Source organism: Diachasma alloeum, unplaced genomic scaffold (genome assembly GCF_001412515.2).
Source record: "Diachasma alloeum isolate Michigan unplaced genomic scaffold, Dall2.0 Dall_scaffold_00339, whole genome shotgun sequence".
In the NCBI taxonomy this organism is placed as follows: Eukaryota; Metazoa; Arthropoda; class Insecta; order Hymenoptera; family Braconidae; genus Diachasma; species Diachasma alloeum.
The window spans coordinates 52,719-71,552 of NW_021680478.1; the positions used below are offsets into that span (position 1 = coordinate 52,719).

The 18,834-nt window shown below is 36.1% G+C and overlaps 1 protein-coding gene across 3 annotated transcripts in view; it reads right to left on the minus strand.

Annotated features, from left to right (window-relative positions):
• Positions 1 to 18,834, minus strand: part of LOC107040636 (basement membrane-specific heparan sulfate proteoglycan core protein) — a 63,430-nt gene that overhangs the window by 38,481 nt on the left and 6,115 nt on the right. For all 3 annotated transcript variants that reach the window (XM_029126272.1, XM_015260792.1, XM_015260785.1), the window contains exons 3-10: positions 9,748 to 9,901; positions 9,545 to 9,681; positions 8,789 to 8,945; positions 8,461 to 8,629; positions 8,004 to 8,164; positions 7,709 to 7,843; positions 7,338 to 7,550; positions 7,083 to 7,199 (exon numbers count right to left, since the gene is read on the minus strand). In XM_029126272.1, coding sequence (XP_028982105.1) covers positions 7,083 to 7,199; positions 7,338 to 7,550; positions 7,709 to 7,843; positions 8,004 to 8,164; positions 8,461 to 8,629; positions 8,789 to 8,945; positions 9,545 to 9,681; positions 9,748 to 9,901 — 1,243 coding nt within the window. The remainder of the gene's footprint in view (positions 1 to 7,082; positions 7,200 to 7,337; positions 7,551 to 7,708; positions 7,844 to 8,003; positions 8,165 to 8,460; positions 8,630 to 8,788; positions 8,946 to 9,544; positions 9,682 to 9,747; positions 9,902 to 18,834) is intronic.

Sequence of the window (18,834 nt, forward strand, 5' to 3'; positions counted from 1 at the left end):
CTCTCTCTCTCTCTCTCTCTCTCTCTCTCTCGCTCTCTCTGTTTCTCTACAGATATCATAAATAATGGAAAATTGAAGTGAGTAATTATTATTCAACCTATAGTGCATTGTGGATTATTCAGTTGGATAAATATATAACTAGTTAACGCTGTATATGAGTTCATTCGCCGCGTAAAAGTGAATATATCCGTTGGTTGGTTGGCTGGATGGCGTGCATGACTCAGTATCTAACTGACGACATGTCTTTTCGATCTGTAATTATGCGACAGTATCATCGGGTGCATTACGCGAGGATGTACCTATTTTTTTTCTCTTTTTTGTTAGTGCTTTATAATTTTTTGTTCTTTGATACAATAGCGTGAAAAAGCGAATGTCTTTTATGCGGAGCTAAAAGTATCCAGGATGATAAATTCGTAAAAAGTAATAACAAATACTGGATTTTTAATTAATTATGAGGAGAAAAAAATTCCGGGGATCAAAGATTTCATGATGCAGTACAATGTACAGGAAAAAAAAGTCTTGGTACGTTTTTTTCTTGTTTTTTTTTTTGTAAAAGGACTTATTACCGAAATGTTCTCCCAATTAATAAAAACTTTATGCATGACTTTGAACATTCATAAGTTTTTAAACGAATTTATTTCAATAATTTATAATAAATTGATCATTTTACCTCTGTAACGATCATATATGTATCTCTGTGCTTCTCCGATACCGGCAAGAATGAGCGGAAACAGTAGGAACACTGCCACACGCCAGACACTATCCTTTCCAGTTCCCATTACCCTTAATTTCCAAATCTCAATTTATCACAAACAATTTTTTGTCACGTTTTAATCCCATCTGACACTTTTCAAAGGAATCCAAATGATTCTCACCGATTCGACAATCGAATCCTCACCTAAATGCATAAAAAATTACCTGAAAACTCTTAAAATTTTGTTTCCTCAATTCTTAAACAAAAATTCACAGAAAAATTTTAATTGTCACGCGGATGTTGCTTAAAATCGCGTTACATTTCCACCACAAACGGCTCACCCTCATCTTACTTGACGCATTTCCTTTTTTAATTCACCCCAGGGATTAAGAGAACTGTTTACGCGCTCTGCGAGGCAAGAAAAGTGCCACAAAAAAAACGAAAAACAAAAAACATGAAGGGGAAAAAAATGAAACACAATTATAGAGAACAGAAGAGAAAAACAACGAAATTGTTAATATACTGCGTCCTCGAGCGAACAACAATAGCACATCATTACTTCCCTTACACCCTCATCCCACCACCATTCCCTATCCATTAGTTTTTTTTATTATTTTTTTTCAATCGCTCTCTGACAAACTCAAACAACATTTATGTTTCACTGTTTCACTGTTGTTTTTTTTGCTCGCAATTTTTTACCTACGATAATTTTTTTCTGCCCTCTTTCAATGTTAATTGCTAGGTTGAATTAATCTCAAAGTCGAAAGTAATTACGGTGGCAATTGAATGGACTGCTTCGCGCGCGCGGGATTTGAATAAACAGCTTTACTTGACACTGGATTTTAACAATATTTTTTTTTCTCTTTAGGCACTATTATTATTTCATGATTTCGTTGATTAATTGGAGAGTTCCGAGAGTTAATGACAGGTATCTCTGTCTATCACAAGACATCTCCCAAGAGTTAATTAATCCAATGAATTCCAAAATTAATGCCACAAACTTTTTCAGTAAATTAACCAAGAAAAATTCCGCGGTTTTAATCGAATTCACCAGACTCCCCCGAACAATGAAATTTTTCAACAATCTTTCTTTCTTTACCCCAAGTCTGGTGACACGCGACTCATTCCGTACTTTTCAAGAAGAAAAAACAAAAAGAGAACGGAATGAAGGAAAAAATTCACAAATTCACAGACACAAACACAGAAATGGCAGATAAGATAATAAGATATTTGGCGAATTTCGATTAAGAAGAAAAACAAAAAGAAAAAAAAACAGTTTTGCGCAAGGTAAGGCTTGACGTACTGACAATGGTCGCGTGGCAAACACGCTGATCTACCGATGCGAAACGAGTAGAGACTAGAGCGAGCCCTCGAGTACCAATACCCCACCTCCACCGATATTCCTATATAAGAGCGCGTGGGAGGCACTAAGCTACTTTGGATCCTCGCTTGTACCTCTTTTTAACTGCTGTCTGATGTCCTTTTCCCTCTCCCCTTCTTCACTAAACTTGATGCTCAACCCACTCCTTTTTTATTGCAACCTTGCTGTCAGAAATGCACTTGAAAAATGTTTTTCACTGTAATTTCATCAGTGTTTAATTAGACTGGAGTATGTTCAATTTTTTATCAATAATTTGGCTTAATGAATCGTGGAAATTGATTATTAACTATTTTGTCTCGACAAACCTAATAATTGAAAAGATATTGACAGAGCTAAATGAATTTCTAAATTGAAGGTATTTAAATAAATAGGGATGTAGAAAAAATAATAAATTGGTGAAAGTTAATTTTTTGTACGTATTATTTCACTCCCAATTTCTATATTTATTCAAAAACCAATAAAGAATAAGACAAACTAATTTGTATCCTCTGCTGTTATTTTTTTCGTCTCCCGATTTTGTGAGCCGTTTAGAACCACCCGGTGATTTATAGTGTCGACTCGAGAGGGATTCAGAGGGAAATTATAAAAATAGGATTTCCATTCGGCTTTGACATAGAATTTTATCGTGCCTGGGGAAATGTTGATACTTTGGTTATTTTTTGTTTATTTTTTTACGTTCTAAAATGAAAATTCGGTTGGGAGTCAACGGCAGCGCGATCGAAAGAACAGTGCTTTCACGTTGTGCCGTTACGTTATGACTATTATATAGGTTTCGTACTGACTTTGGCGCCGCGCACTGGTGTACGTATATTTTGGTCCTTTTGGAGTTGGCGGTTGACTGCGCGCGCAGTCTTCATACTACGGCGGCTTATCCATTCTCAATGTTAATTACAATGTGACTTTGAATGGCTTTTTTATGTATAAATTGCAGTATTTTATGAAATGGCAAATATCATCCAAAAATCATCTAGTTTCTATATTTAGCCTGACACATTTCGGTATACGAATAGTGCTATAGTAATGCAAACAAAAAAATAAAGAGAATATGAATCATGGTTGGCCTAATTTTTATTTTTTGATTCTTTGATTTCTGAAATTCGTTTTAATTTCATAACTGACTTTTACAAACTCAGAGCGAACGCCGCAAAAGATTCTACCCGTGTTGCAACTTTTCCTCTACAATGTCTATCAGAAGTTGAAGGTATTATCAAACGTGAGTAAAATACCAATATAAATGTAATTATTTGTATCGAATAATTTGAATCAAAGGAATGAAATGAAATAATTCACAAAATAAAATAAATAATGTCTCTCATCATTGATTGATTATTGTGTTGTGTATAAATAAATAATAAAGGAATAGATATGTCCTCCAGTAGGAGATAACTATGAAAAGGTACGAAAAATCAAACATATTGATTAAACACATTAAAAGTAAACATATAGATCACGTATATTCCATAAAATCCATCATTCACTGGTGGATTTTCCGAGACTAACTTGATTCAAATATAATACTGCAAATTAATCGATCCAATATCTTCCCCCATATGACCATCTCATGAATAATGATTTTAAGTTATTAATACAACATTAATCCCATTGCAAAGTCAGCTGAATAGAGTTCTCATATCATGAACTCAATAATGCAGTTTGCACGAAAGTAATAATCTTCAATTTTCCCCATTAATGAAAATAATTTGACGTCAAGCTTGCGACTGGTTACCGTTACACTCTGACATTTACGCCAACCTCCTAAAGTTCCAACGTTGCTCTAACCCCCCACCCCCTTTTGATTATCCAGATGATTTAAATGTGGAATAAAAGGGACAGGGATGCCCCTCGACCTACTGGTTTGTGTCTTTGGCACAAGCCTCTTATTCAAATTTTCCGCTTGAGGAGAAGATAAAAATGACAGGAATGATGTTTAATTATACAATAGGGACGCCAAGATGAGACTAATTACAAGGGCCCTTACAGGGTCATATACGTGCGAAGGAGAAAATGGCACTTGAAATTCTACAATGTATTTTTGATAATCAAAGGGTGGTAATCCAAATTAGGCGAAAATTCAATTTCATCAATTGATCTATAATTTTGTTGAAACGAACGGATCAAGACTAGCACGTCCAAAGGTCGAGTAACACTAACATTTTTTAAACATAGGTGAAAATTGATAAAGAAAATTGAATCTCCATTTGCCATAAAAAGCTTTCCACCGAATTCCAATGAATTTTTTCTTCTCAACAGAACCTGAGATGTAGTGCCAAAAAACACGAAAACAAAAAACAGAAAAAAAACAAAAAAAACTTTTGATTGCTCACACGCAGCGCAAAAATCATGAGGAGAACAGCGAGTGAATCATTTGTCTCTGCACCTCGGATATATGCACATTGAGCTGGAATAATGTATACAGTGAAAGGTTCATCTCTGCGTGAAATACTGTGAACTACAGGTCGTATTGTTTTATGACTGGACGGAGGAGTGTGAAAACTATTACTACCAAGCAGGGTTACGCCTACCAATCTGGTCTCAGGCGTTATACAGCGGTTGCTTATCGCACTCACAAGGAGGGTGAGATGAGGGATGCGGGAGGAATTTAATTTCGAGATACAGAAAGGCGTGAAGGACGAGCACTGGTATTGTTTTGTTTTGTTTTTTCTCAGAAAAACTCCACAATCAATACTAAAAAGCGTGAAACTCATCTACAACCCACAATATCAAATTTTTTCATGTTATGACATTAAGTTCGATTTAATAGAGGATTTAAATGAAATTTGTTTTAATGAGTAAAACGGTTTAGTTCGCCATTTTTATAATTTCAGTAGCAAACGAATTGGACGTAAATATTTCATTCATAATTTTTGTGGAGAATTCACTCCCGAAGCATGGGAAATATAGCATGACATGCATGTGGGAGGCCAAATGAGAAAAAGATCCGCATTTCCTTATCGGGTTTGTTACAAGATGCCGTTCAATTAAACGAGCGACCGCATGGTTATTACGGACACAGGCGATCTCTTTGAGCTTGGCCACTCATACTGGCGCCACTGGAATGCCACACGGCAATTATAATGTTTGTAGATTTACAATTTATGATGGGTTTATTTAACGGCTTCTCAGCTAAATTTTCATACTAGTGATGAATTATTCTCCATATTATTAATGGGATAAACCGATGGAAGGACTAATTACCGCGCGTCACCAGAGTTAAATAATTTAAATACAGCATAAAGATGATTAACTCTCTGACAAGAATTACGTCTCCTCCCCGCCGCAGCGCCTAATGGAGACGTTTAGATATAAAATAATCTATTGAAACTTGTAATTTTATCTATGATTGGCCCTCTCCATATGAAAAAAAATTTATCGAAATTTATAACTGATTCATACACATCAAAATCAAGACTCAAAAAAACTTGTAGGAAGGAAAAAGCAAAAATAAATAGAAGGGAGAGTGGGGTAAAACGGCCCCTTTTGACTTTTTTTTTCGATACTCATAACTCAGAACCAAATTCATTAATTGAGATCAGTCTAGGCTAAAGGGGAAGAAGTGTAGTTTCCATGGAAAAAAAATGATTCCATTTTATTTAAAGTTGAATGAGCGGTTAACATTTTTGAAAAAATCAAAAGGGGCCGTTTTACCCTACTCTCCCCAATAAATAAAAATAATAATAACAACTTTGAAAAAGTGAACTAATGCTAAGAAACTACTGATATTTGACATCCGTCGTGGTGGTGCCTGGCGTGCACTCCGGTTTAACTATTTCCTCTCTGCATTTGCTCATAATTGTCCACAGGGACGCAGTGGATTACAAACGACAGAGTAAACGCGTCTTTTTGGATGGAGAAATCCGCTCTTCGTGAGTCTTTCATGTTTATTATCCTCACAATTTCTCCTTGTCAACCGGGGAATTCTCAATTATTGATTAAGCAAAGTAGCAAAAGACACGACCTATACCCCCCAACGTTTTCTATCCGTTTTTTTTCTCTAATTTGTCTTTTTTTGCTTTTTTTATTTTTATACGCGACTTTTTATCCGTTATCTACTAGTTTTAAACGAGTTAACAGTTGCATTTCCTACCAAAAGTAGAAGAATAGATTAAAGATGCATCTTTGTCTCCTCATCAATACGACACGTCGAGAGCGGAAATTTAAAAGCCTAAACAACGCAGACATTACCACAAAGTTGAATCGAATTGCTAGTTCTATGTTTTCTATGTCGTAAGGAATACTCCTCTTCAAGTTATTTGACTCATAATACAGCAGGTGCTTAGATGAAGCCGGAAGTTAAGTCGAGACGAGAAACATTTCTATCGTCAGTGTTACTTCCGGTGGCTGTCCTTTTCCGCATTGTTGGTTGTATAACACTCATGATGATCCTCAAAGTTGGTTCAAGCGTGAGGAAGAGACGGAGAGGGGCTGGGAAGGCTGAGATATGTCGGAAGCCCGACAAGTACCCAGCATCGAGATGAAAAAGCTCTCACAACGTTGAATATTCATTCGATCGTCTCGCTCGCCTTGCTGACACCTCCTCTTCGTCCCTTCTACTTTTTTCCCCTCATTCATTCCTTCCCCGACCTTATTTTTACGGAGCATATTCTTGTCTAGGTACGCAGATACACGTGGGTGGAAAGTTTTACGTTTGGCTGTCAAACCACCGCGGTGACGGAAATGACCAATATATCAAACATGTTATTTGCAGGAGTAATGAGCAATATTGTTCTTTCTTGACGGAACATTCAATTAGAAAGATGAAAATATTTAAAATTATGTAATGATTTTTTTTATGAGTATAAATCGTTTTTAACGATCACAAAGGTGGATAATAGAAAAAAAATGAAAAACAGCAAATCTGCTATTTGTCTTCATTGTAACCATTGTGTGAAAACTTGGCAGTGTACCGGTAGAGCTGTCGGTACAGATGATTTCTACACCCAGTAGAGACCCCAATGCACAGCTTCGGTAATAGCGCACATGGTATAATAGAAAAACATGATAACTTACCGGGATAGTTGCAGCTTCTCTCATCACTGCCATCCTCGCAATTTTGAATAAAATCACACCGTTGCCTCTGCAAGATGCACCGACCGACGTCACAAGAGAATTCATCACTTCCGCAACCTGTAATCAAAATTAATAGAATCAAAATACTGTATCACTGACGATATAGAATACTCTTACTGTTTATCTGGATTGTTTCACTGAAGAAGAAACAGAAGAACAAATTATGAAAAAAAGAAAAAAAAGGAAGAAACATACTCGTTCCACAATCCTCCTCATCAGCACCATCGTCACAATCAGGAATGCCATCGCACTCTTGCACCGAACAAATGTATCTACTTCCATCTTTACAAGGAACTGCATCATCGCCGCGGCAATTGTTTTCAGAGGGAGGCCTTGGTAAACGTTTGGGCTCGTTTGTGTCATTAGTCGGTGATAGAATACCTGGATACTCAGTTTCACTGTCATAATCTGAGTCAGTGATTGATAAAATTGAGGAAAACGAACACAAAACAGAATAAAGTAAACTTTGAAAGAACAAAAAAGAATTAAGAATGATGGAAAAAATTATGGTGTTGAAGACTGAAATTAAATGTTCGGATAATGAAAAGGGGGTACTGAATACTTACGAGTTTCTTCAGTTGGGCTTGCTGTACAGTCCAACTCGTCAGACTGATCTGGACACTGGGGCACACCATCGCAACGTGCACTTAGAGGCACGCAAGTACCATCTCTACATTTAAGATGAGTGTGCTCGAAACATTCTAATGTGCATTAAAATAGACAAAAAAAAAATACAACATATGGAACTAAATTTCCTAATGTTTTATCAATTTCTATGATATAGTGAAATCACAATTATTACGATTTTGAAATCTACAGTGCAACCAATTAAACTGCCCAAAACAATATTATACTGCTCACCTGGGAAGCTACGGAATGTGAATCCTTCGGGGGACACCTGAACATTTCCTAGGACATGCATCTGCAACTGTTCTTCCAGGATTTCCCGCACTTGGGACTCGTAAGGCGTAGTTGACCCAATGTCCAGAGTGACTTCTGAAGTAAATGCATCATCTTTTGGTCTGGAAATTTGGAGGGCATTAGATGTGTTCAAAAATTATCCAACTATTTCTGATAATGAGATGTTGGAATTCAGACTGAAAAATATTTAATTAAGCACTTTGCTCCAGAAAAATTCTTTATCTCTCCCAGATGAAAAAATACTTGTAAAAAAATCAAATTTTCATTAAAGTGTGAATTGGTTTCATTTGACCAATTTCATTGGTAGCTATGAAACTGTTTGAACAATATAATGATAATAAAAGAAATTGCCAAAACTTTATTGAATTTTATTTAACAGTGACGATGAGCTACTCACGATATTTTAACGACATTAGCAACATGATCATGGTTGGGAATGCGTTGAGACAGCAGTTCATCGAGTGCTTGAGTCAAATTTTTGCTCAGCTGTACGTAATCAGAACTCCTCGTGTCAGTGTATTCAGCGATGTACGGTTCTTGTACAGTCACAGTGATTCGGTAGAACTCTGTATCATGAATAATCATCAATGAATGAGATTAATAGAATCGCAATTAGATTTCTCAATATGCAGTGAATAAACTATTTCTCTCATTGTGTTATTTAGTATTCTTGAAAATGAATATGAAACCCAGTAATTTTATTCAATTGAAGGAAAAACACTTACTAGGCTGCCGTCCTCCTTGTGGCTGTCTATTTGTATGGATCGAGTCCTCAGCGGCACTTCCTTCGACCTCTCCGGAGCCAGCCGCGAGATCCTCATCGTCTGGATTATCGTAATCAGGTCGTTGTCTCGACGCCGCCGGTTCTTCAATGTCATTGCCCTAACATTTTCATCATTCATATATATAATTTTCTGTACTACTTCTGACGATTTCTCGTCTGGGAATTGGTATTGCATACTTCCCAAATTCGAAAACTTGAAAATCACTACAAAAAAATCTTGTTCCGGGGTGCTGCGATGGGTTTTTTTAATTGTGTGGTTGGCCAGTCCTCGCCTTCGGCTCGGTCGCCAACGCCACACGAGTAAAAAACCTCATCGCAGCAGCCCGGAAAAATACTATTTCCGTGTGAGTGATTCCCACAAGAAAAAAAAGGGTGAAATTTACCGCCAGAGGGACACGGTGTAGAGTTTTGAACTCTCTTTCAATAAAATTAATATGCAAAATAAGTAAAAGTCGACTTAACTCGCAGGAATCGCAGGCTTTCCATCAATAACTCATTTTCGGAAAAAAAACCGACTTATTTTCCTTCACCACTTTACTACTGATTTTCATTGGATTGACTTTTTTCATAATTGAAACAATGAAATGAACTAGCTCCAACTTATTACTCCTCTCAGTGAATAATTATGAGTTTTTATATACAAATTTCATTGAATTATATAACGAAATATAACAAAATATATATAACGAAAAATTACCTCGTCATTTTTGTCGACATTTCCATTGACATGATTTGAATCGCCAATAATTTCTTCACTGTTTCTAGCAGTGCGATGATGCAGCGTGGTGGCATAGTCGATTAAATCTGTTGTAGCTACTGTAGTTGGTTCTGTATCTACAAATGGAAGGAGCAATTTTTTATATGCCTTGAATTTTTATGTAGACGGAAAGGTGTGTTTACCTGGAGCTACTGTTGTGGTTGTCGTTGGTTTAAACCAATCGAACAAATTAAATTGCCTTTTAACCCGGCTGAAGAATGTGTCCACAGTTTTGTCAACTACTGGAACTGAAAATGACGCTTGTTTCCCGTCTGAATCGAAGACCAAGTCATCATTCTGTAACACAACGAATGGATAGTTGAAATTTTTATAATCATCATTGCCATATTGCCAGAAATTTAAGAGTTGTTGAAAAAAAATGAGAAATAAAGTCTCGATTAACAGCGGAATAAAAAAAACAAATATACGTATGTGGGTTACGATCTACTGTGTCCGAGAATATACCACGATGTAGAATCGGCCAGTGTATAGGACGAAAAAGATTCTCATAGTAACGGTTGCTACGTTTTCGAGTTTTGCACGTCTCAACTTTGCCTTGGCGAGTATCGTATGAAGTATTCTCACGTGCCACTCATAAAGAACCAATTCTCACCTAAACACACGATATAAATTCAGCATCGGCGGGCCATTTTGTCCGGTTCTCTTCATCGTTAGGCGTGATTCGTAAATTCGATACTCAATGCATCATTTTTCTTCAATATTTTGTTGCTCCCTTTGGAATATTAAATGACAATTTTTTTATATTTTTCATGTTGTTTATTTAAAATAAATTTGCAAATGCATGAAAAGAAAAAATCAGCTGATTTTCATTACATCGTCAACCCAATGTTCACCCCAATAAAAATATGTACAATTTTGAAAAGCAATTATTTTTCTTCAGGATTGTGATAGAACGTCACTCTTAGACACAAGGAATGTCTCGAGTTTCGCCGATGTGACACATTGCTATCTTGGTGAAACCCTCTCCAGCACCGGATGTAAGTATATATTGCTCAAGGTTGAAAGCCGAATCTCCCAAGAAATAAATATAAAAGTTAGGGTAAAACAAAGAATAGCAAAAAGAAAGACATTGTGAGATCGATTCAAAGCGTCGCGAGAGTAGCAAAAGTGTATTAGTTTGTTCCAAAAATAATTCACCGTCCGTAATTCTCAAGAGAATTGGTACGCACCACACTCATTGGTATACTCTTGCGTAAGCTGTTAAATTTTCCCTTTTGTTTATTTTTTCAGTCTATATAAATAAACAAGACTATTTCCTTCAGGCGTGTGTTTATGTGAGATACAATTTCAATGGAAATATTTGATATTTATGGAATTGTGGTAAACGATTTGTGTTCAACATCAGAAGGAAATTGGTTGAAACAAAAATGCTTTTCTTTTTTTTCTGTTTTTTTTTCAACTTAAAAATACAAGTCATGCCATTGTCACTTTTGAGTTTGATCCCCTTAATTTGAAAGAAGAAGACATAGGGCATCTTGTAGCCCTCTTTGCAACGTAACACGGGTAAAACGAAAAACTTTGTTATTCCGTGCAAGTTTTACCAAGGAGGGGGTGAGGATTTCAACGCTAAGTCCACTCCATGATCCTTTTTCCTGGTACCGGCCAAGTACGTGCTCATACTTCGACAAAACAGTGGGTTGATGGTGGCCTCAGGTAGTCCAAAATCCTCGGAATATTTTTTCCTCTTCTATGCCTTCCCCCCCCCAGACACACTTTTCTTCCACCTGTACTGTGACAGTCTTACGTGTAAACGCATACTAAGAAAAATCAAGTGATTTGTCACATTAATCCTCGACGGAGTGATGATGACAGAATTGTTAGCCGAACTCGTTCCATATTTTGCCGGAGCTGGGTACTAATTATCCACAGCGACGAGGATAATGTGATGGAGGAAGAGAGTAAGTTGGGTGCAGTGGAATTTCGAAAGCATCGTCCACACGTGAGACAACAGAGCATGGGACACTTTGTAGCGTTTGGTTGAGTCATTAACACTAGGCATTCATTTCGAAAAGGTGTCTGTTATTATGGTAATCTGAGAAATGCTGTCGAGAATTTTATAATGTATAAAATGGCCTTTGAGGCAAATCTCTATTATAATCATCATTCTAGAAACGTTGAATTTTCAATAGTTTTCAAAATATTTCAATTGCAAACTAATTGTCAGCGGTAACTTATTCTCAGATAAACACTTTAGGTCGTGATAACCAAAAAAATCTCTAATCTCCAATCTAACGTACCAACCCGTCACCCTAATGAAAATCTACAGTTGGTCCGTTGGACGTGATGGCTCTATGCTCTACCCTTCACCGCCTCAATGATAAAGAGGAAATTGAGGGTAAGGAGAACCAACTGGAGGTAGGAGATGAGAAAAAAAAGACAACGAAGTAGAGCAGGGCGATCTCTCGTCCTTTGTCTTAAGCCCGTGGTATATTAATGCGAAGAACATGTTACATGTAGGCCGGGTAGTTGAACAGAGAGGACACCCTCTTAAAAAAAAAGGAGGGGAAAACAACTGGTGTAGAATACTAACGAGTCAACGTGCCAAATCTCCCGAGAAAGACTCCGTTTAACCGCACCTTTGCATTTTAACAAGTTCGAATGGAAGAGTAACGAGTTGCAAGGTCCCAGGGTCTTTTCATCACAAAGGGGTGATGATGACATGTTGTCAAAGGGAAACAAACATTGATACATTTTTTTAACCATGTTTTACTTTACTATCATAATTTTTGGGGAATTTCTACATGATGTATTTTGCCACACAATTGACAATTTTGGATTACGAAAAATAAAAAAAAATCAGATAACATTCGAAAGATAGTACACCCGGGCCTTAATTGAAAACTGACCTAAATTTAAATTATTCATTTGTGGAGGCGTTGAATAAAATCGGGAGCTATTTCTGTCGATGAACATTATGGAATGTTGTACAATATTATTCACGATTAATTATTCAACAGTTCACAGTGAAATTTGTGAATAATCAATTGAGGAAAATCATTTTAAATGCAAGAAAAACACAATTTATGATCGTTTAGTTTAAAAATCAGATCAAATCAATTTATCTATAAATAGTGATTATGGAAGATGATAAATTTTCCATTTATATTTGAATATTTGAAAAAATGACAATAACCTCTGCATGCATGAATAATACAATGAATGACACTTAAAACTGTTTAATGGAATTATCTGAAATGGATAATTCTTCTGAAAAGTTGAGCTCTTATTTTTAAAATAAAGCCAGACGCTACACTCNTTCGAAAGCATCGTCCACACGTGAGACAACAGAGCATGGGACACTTTGTAGCGTTTGGTTGAGTCATTAACACTAGGCATTCATTTCGAAAAGGTGTCTGTTATTATGGTAATCTGAGAAATGCTGTCGAGAATTTTATAATGTATAAAATGGCCTTTGAGGCAAATCTCTATTATAATCATCATTCTAGAAACGTTGAATTTTCAATAGTTTTCAAAATATTTCAATTGCAAACTAATTGTCAGCGGTAACTTATTCTCAGATAAACACTTTAGGTCGTGATAACCAAAAAAATCTCTAATCTCCAATCTAACGTACCAACCCGTCACCCTAATGAAAATCTACAGTTGGTCCGTTGGACGTGATGGCTCTATGCTCTACCCTTCACCGCCTCAATGATAAAGAGGAAATTGAGGGTAAGGAGAACCAACTGGAGGTAGGAGATGAGAAAAAAAAGACAACGAAGTAGAGCAGGGCGATCTCTCGTCCTTTGTCTTAAGCCCGTGGTATATTAATGCGAAGAACATGTTACATGTAGGCCGGGTAGTTGAACAGAGAGGACACCCTCTTAAAAAAAAAGGAGGGGAAAACAACTGGTGTAGAATACTAACGAGTCAACGTGCCAAATCTCCCGAGAAAGACTCCGTTTAACCGCACCTTTGCATTTTAACAAGTTCGAATGGAAGAGTAACGAGTTGCAAGGTCCCAGGGTCTTTTCATCACAAAGGGGTGATGATGACATGTTGTCAAAGGGAAACAAACATTGATACATTTTTTTAACCATGTTTTACTTTACTATCATAATTTTTGGGGAATTTCTACATGATGTATTTTGCCACACAATTGACAATTTTGGATTACGAAAAATAAAAAAAAATCAGATAACATTCGAAAGATAGTACACCCGGGCCTTAATTGAAAACTGACCTAAATTTAAATTATTCATTTGTGGAGGCGTTGAATAAAATCGGGAGCTATTTCTGTCGATGAACATTATGGAATGTTGTACAATATTATTCACGATTAATTATTCAACAGTTCACAGTGAAATTTGTGAATAATCAATTGAGGAAAATCATTTTAAATGCAAGAAAAACACAATTTATGATCGTTTAGTTTAAAAATCAGATCAAATCAATTTATCTATAAATAGTGATTATGGAAGATGATAAATTTTCCATTTATATTTGAATATTTGAAAAAATGACAATAACCTCTGCATGCATGAATAATACAATGAATGACACTTAAAACTGTTTAATGGAATTATCTGAAATGGATAATTCTTCTGAAAAGTTGAGCTCTTATTTTTAAAATAAAGCCAGACGCTACACTCCGAGAAAAATATGATTCTTCTGACTATATTCCATCACCATCGAATTATAGTCAAAAAGTGCTCAACAATTTTGCATGGGTTACGGTAATTATGGCCGGGGAAGTGATTACTACAATGGAATGTAGTCATTGCAACTATTTTATAGTTCTACTCACGATAGATTTGTCGTGGTTACTTTTGAACTTTGCTTAGTTTAACTGCATTTTGATTTGCAAAAATTACGTTTGTGAAGTTACTATAATGTTATGTGCAGCATACAAAAAAAAATCGTATCTTTCACCAAAATTGCCTCAACTATTTTTTCATTGTAAATCGAACTTCAGATTTTTCTGTCAGTGTAAATCCCAGTAATATATACTCAAATTTAGCTTAAAATATCCTGGAAATTGTCAGGTTTACCGAGTAATGTCAAGAGATATTTTTTTATAGGGAACAAAATTTTCGCAAAAAAATGTCTTTTGATATTTTCTTGGAAAATCACTCATTTTCGCGGTCATTTTAATAATAAATTCCTCTTCCTGTGTTAATTTGAAAAAGTTGAATCACTTGATTGCTGCTGTCACCCAGATAAACTCATTATCTTTAGAGTAATCATTTTATAAATTGAGGTCAATAGATTTGTCATTATCTTGCAATGAATTACAAGTAAAGAGCCAGCTTCAATCTCAGCAAATGACTAATGATTTGAGGAATTTGTCAAGACTTGTTCATTCGCAAAAAAAATGGGTTCTCAAAACGATTAAATTGGAACCCCGACGGCGAGTGCACCATCAGGCACGTAAATAGAAACCTTTGCAATTTGTATTTCAAAGCATTTATGCGTATCTCTATTTCTGATCACTAAACATTTCGAACATTTAACTTGAGTCTTAGGGGTGGCATTTTCTCCGTAATACTTCTATTCCTCCTCGTACAATCACGTCCGGTCGCCAGATTTCCTCGCCCGAGGTTACAGCAGCATAAAGACACAATAAAAAAAAATCATCGGTTTTTTAATTTTATTTTATTTATTTTTTCATAATAAGAAAATAATTTCAACTAGATTTTGTCGACTAGTACTAGGAATCGATGAGCATTATAGAGATAAGAAATGGAATACGTCGGACTCTCTTTTTTTCTCTCTCTCTCTCTCTCTCTCTCTCTCTCTCTCTTTCTCTCTCTCTCTCCCTATACTTGCACAAACAAGAAGGCTATAGGGTGGTTAAAAAAGCCGCTGTTTGAATTAAACCAGATGCGTTTCAACGATTGACATTGATAGGTCAATCAGTCCATTGTATCAGTCCGATATTCAACGATGGGTAATAATTCTGGTATTGAAGATGAATTTCTTTAGAGAATTTCGTTACGTTCACATCCGACTGAGGAATGACATCATTCGCAGATGTACCAGTTGAAAAAAAAAATACTCATTCCAGTCGTCATCATGTCATTTTGTTGTACGAGTTACGCAATCCAGAAGAAAACGATAGGTCGCATCCTCGAATACCAAGTACGATATCTTTATTCACATGAATTGTTAATTTTGTCCTCGAGAATTATTGGGTGGGCCTTTTGCAGTTAGTCCTATGCACAGCATTGGCTATCGACATTTGACATGATCTTGAGAGGACAGAAGCTGCTTGTAGTTATTTTTAAACTCATAAAATAATCGGGCAAAATTAAGTCATATATGGACGATAAATATAGTAATACCGGGAATCGGATAAAAACAAAAAAAGGGATTCCCCAAAGAGATGAAGAACAGAATAAATCCGAGATACCGCACGAAAAAAGCGACAATAATAAAGAAGTGGGAATAAATCCGTCAAAAATACTAAGCTAAAACGAGCCGGTTGGATGAGGATTTGTCGCTTGGGATCTTAGACAATGGACTATTAGGGCAGTTCTGTAGTAAGCCGCTTGCCATCCCCACCACCCTCTAACTCCTGAAGGAGATTTTCTGGTGAGGGTGTAAGCACGCGGTACTCACTCGACTCAGTATCCCACCCCTCATCCGCACAACCACAGCCACTTGACGCTCCCTCGAGTTTTCTCCCACTGTTTTACTGTATATTTCAACGCCTATTTACAACCCCCATCCTCTCATACCCCTCGTGTCGTCTCCTTTACCCCCTGCGGTGACACGTCCGCCGGCGACTTTTCGTCCATTTCCAATTTCTTTCACTCTTTCTTTTAATGCTCTTTCTAATTCGTGAGATTTTTTGAATGAAATTGGAATGAAAGGAGAGTGATGGGAATGGTACCTAGCACTGGGATGCCCACAAAATTTCCTGTGACATTGCCTTGACACGACAGGTTATTTTAAAATTTCTTCAAGAATTGGTTTGTATGCAATGAATCGAAGCTAAAAGCTCATGTATTAGTATTGTTACTGCTATTCCTGCATGACAATCAAATTTTTTTTTTCAACATGAATGATAATATTTTTTGTTTTTTCTTTGTTTTACTTCTGTAAATGAAAAATTGTGAGAGATGTATCTAAAGTAGAAATTTCATTACATTTCCGCCATATATAAAAACTGTCTGAATTCCGCAAATGCTTTTCATGTGACTGACATACGTCCCATGGTAAGCGCAGTATAAAACATTTGCCTCTTCATTCAACCCGCAATTCTTTTTTCCATATTCATACGAGTCAGACACTTCCGTGTACTGAAAATTGATGTTAATTGGTGTTACAAACGTGATACACACTGTAGCGCAAATTTTCTGGAGTCTAGCGGTTCGGTGAGCGAAAGGCTGACTCTAACTGCCAAGTTCATTGTCTGCGGTGCATATAGATTCTCGGTGAATTTTGAGGTAAATTAACTAGATACCGAAACTCGACGGTGAGGGGGTCGAGATTGTGAGGTCTCAAATTTCCAATTATCATCAAAATTCTGCAGTTGTGTAATAATCTCCCCGGTAGAATTGGAAAGATAATGAAGAACCGGTTCAAGGGAGTTGAAAATTCTCACGATAATAAATTCAAGTATACCATGAGTGGATCATGATAATATGCAATTATTATTGAATCACAGACCATTTTGCAATCTTGTAAAACAATTCGAATTAATCTGTCATAATAGAATTTATTCAATTGTCATATTTCCAAGAATGAAAAAGTGGGGAGATCAGGTGAGAATGTTCTCATCAAAAAGCCATGGAATATTGACGACCTTTTTTTGTCCCAGTACTGAATGACATCATTGAGAAATAAATTTTAGGGATATGACCTTTCGAAACGGAAATACATATTTCTTTTTTTATATGCAAAACATGAAATGATTCTTCTTTTGAAAATTGAGAGAAAAAAATCTGGTTTTAAAGCCTACCATACATGGCATTGGGATGTCTGTATCTTGTGGTTGCATATACGAATATCAACGAGTTGAGAGGAAAAGATTAATGTGGATTGAATGCGTGCACCCGTTAGTTCTCTTGCCGTCACCACTTTCTCTACTGTAAACAGAAATTGAAAAAACGCTTGGTGACGATAAAATATTTTGCGAAAAGTTTTGTCATACTCTTCAAGTGAATTTTTTTCTCGTTATTTAAACATGTTAGTTTTTTAATAACATGTTTCTAATCCATTAATAATTTTATTGGCAATTAAATGCAATGAAAACAAATCATAAATGATCTCCAATACCATAATTGTCTATAATTTATTCCAAGTGAAAAAAAACTGATTGAGACACATTCTCCAGACTTATTATAGAAATGCGTAATAACCCCGATTTTTTTTTCTTATATTTACTTTACATTCGGTTATGCCCGAACTTTCGACCGTAATCTCCGAGGTCAGATATAAAAGAGGGTCGGGCCAGTATTCGTAAAATATTTTCTTCTCCCTCGTTTATTTTACTGAAACTTTATTTTTATTATTTTCTTTCAATTTTTATAATTCTCTTTAAATTATTCACGGTTCAAAATTGAGTTATGATTTTTTCAAGGCCGACGAGAATGTTTATTCTGCGGTATCGTGGTATTTCCAGGCATGGTGAACGCATCTGCCGCATGTTCGATTATATAGGACATGAATCAATTACCATCGACACATTCATAATACATACATATTCTTTTCAATTGTTAATTCAACGGTCAGTAGATTTTAGATTTTGGTGCCTACCTTTAAATCTATGGGGGATAGGAAAATTTTGTCTAAAAATTTAGTTTGGAGAAAAAAATTGACTTCTGTTCATTTTTTCAAAATCTCACTTGAATTAATTAAATTATGTCATGATATAGATAGTTGAGATCCACTGAATTGCCAAGAGAAGATAACGTATCACGGCGACGAAGGTCTCGAAAACCGGCTCACGTTATTTTTGCTCCTTCAATTAGTCACGGATAGGAGAAGGTACTTTCAATGTTGAGTATATTGACCAAATATATCAATTACATCATAAAGTAACATGCATTGGGATTGGATGTGAGCATCAAATATTCACCTCGTAGCAATAATGTCGTTGAACTCGGATGAATGTTATCAGTGGGACCCGAGAGGGGCGCACCAGGTGCCCGGTATATCTCAGTGCACGTTACACACTTTTACATTCTGATAACAATCGCCTGAACACTCGTGAAATCTTGGTAAAAAAGTATTTAGTTAAAAAAATTGTTAGTTTTTTTTAC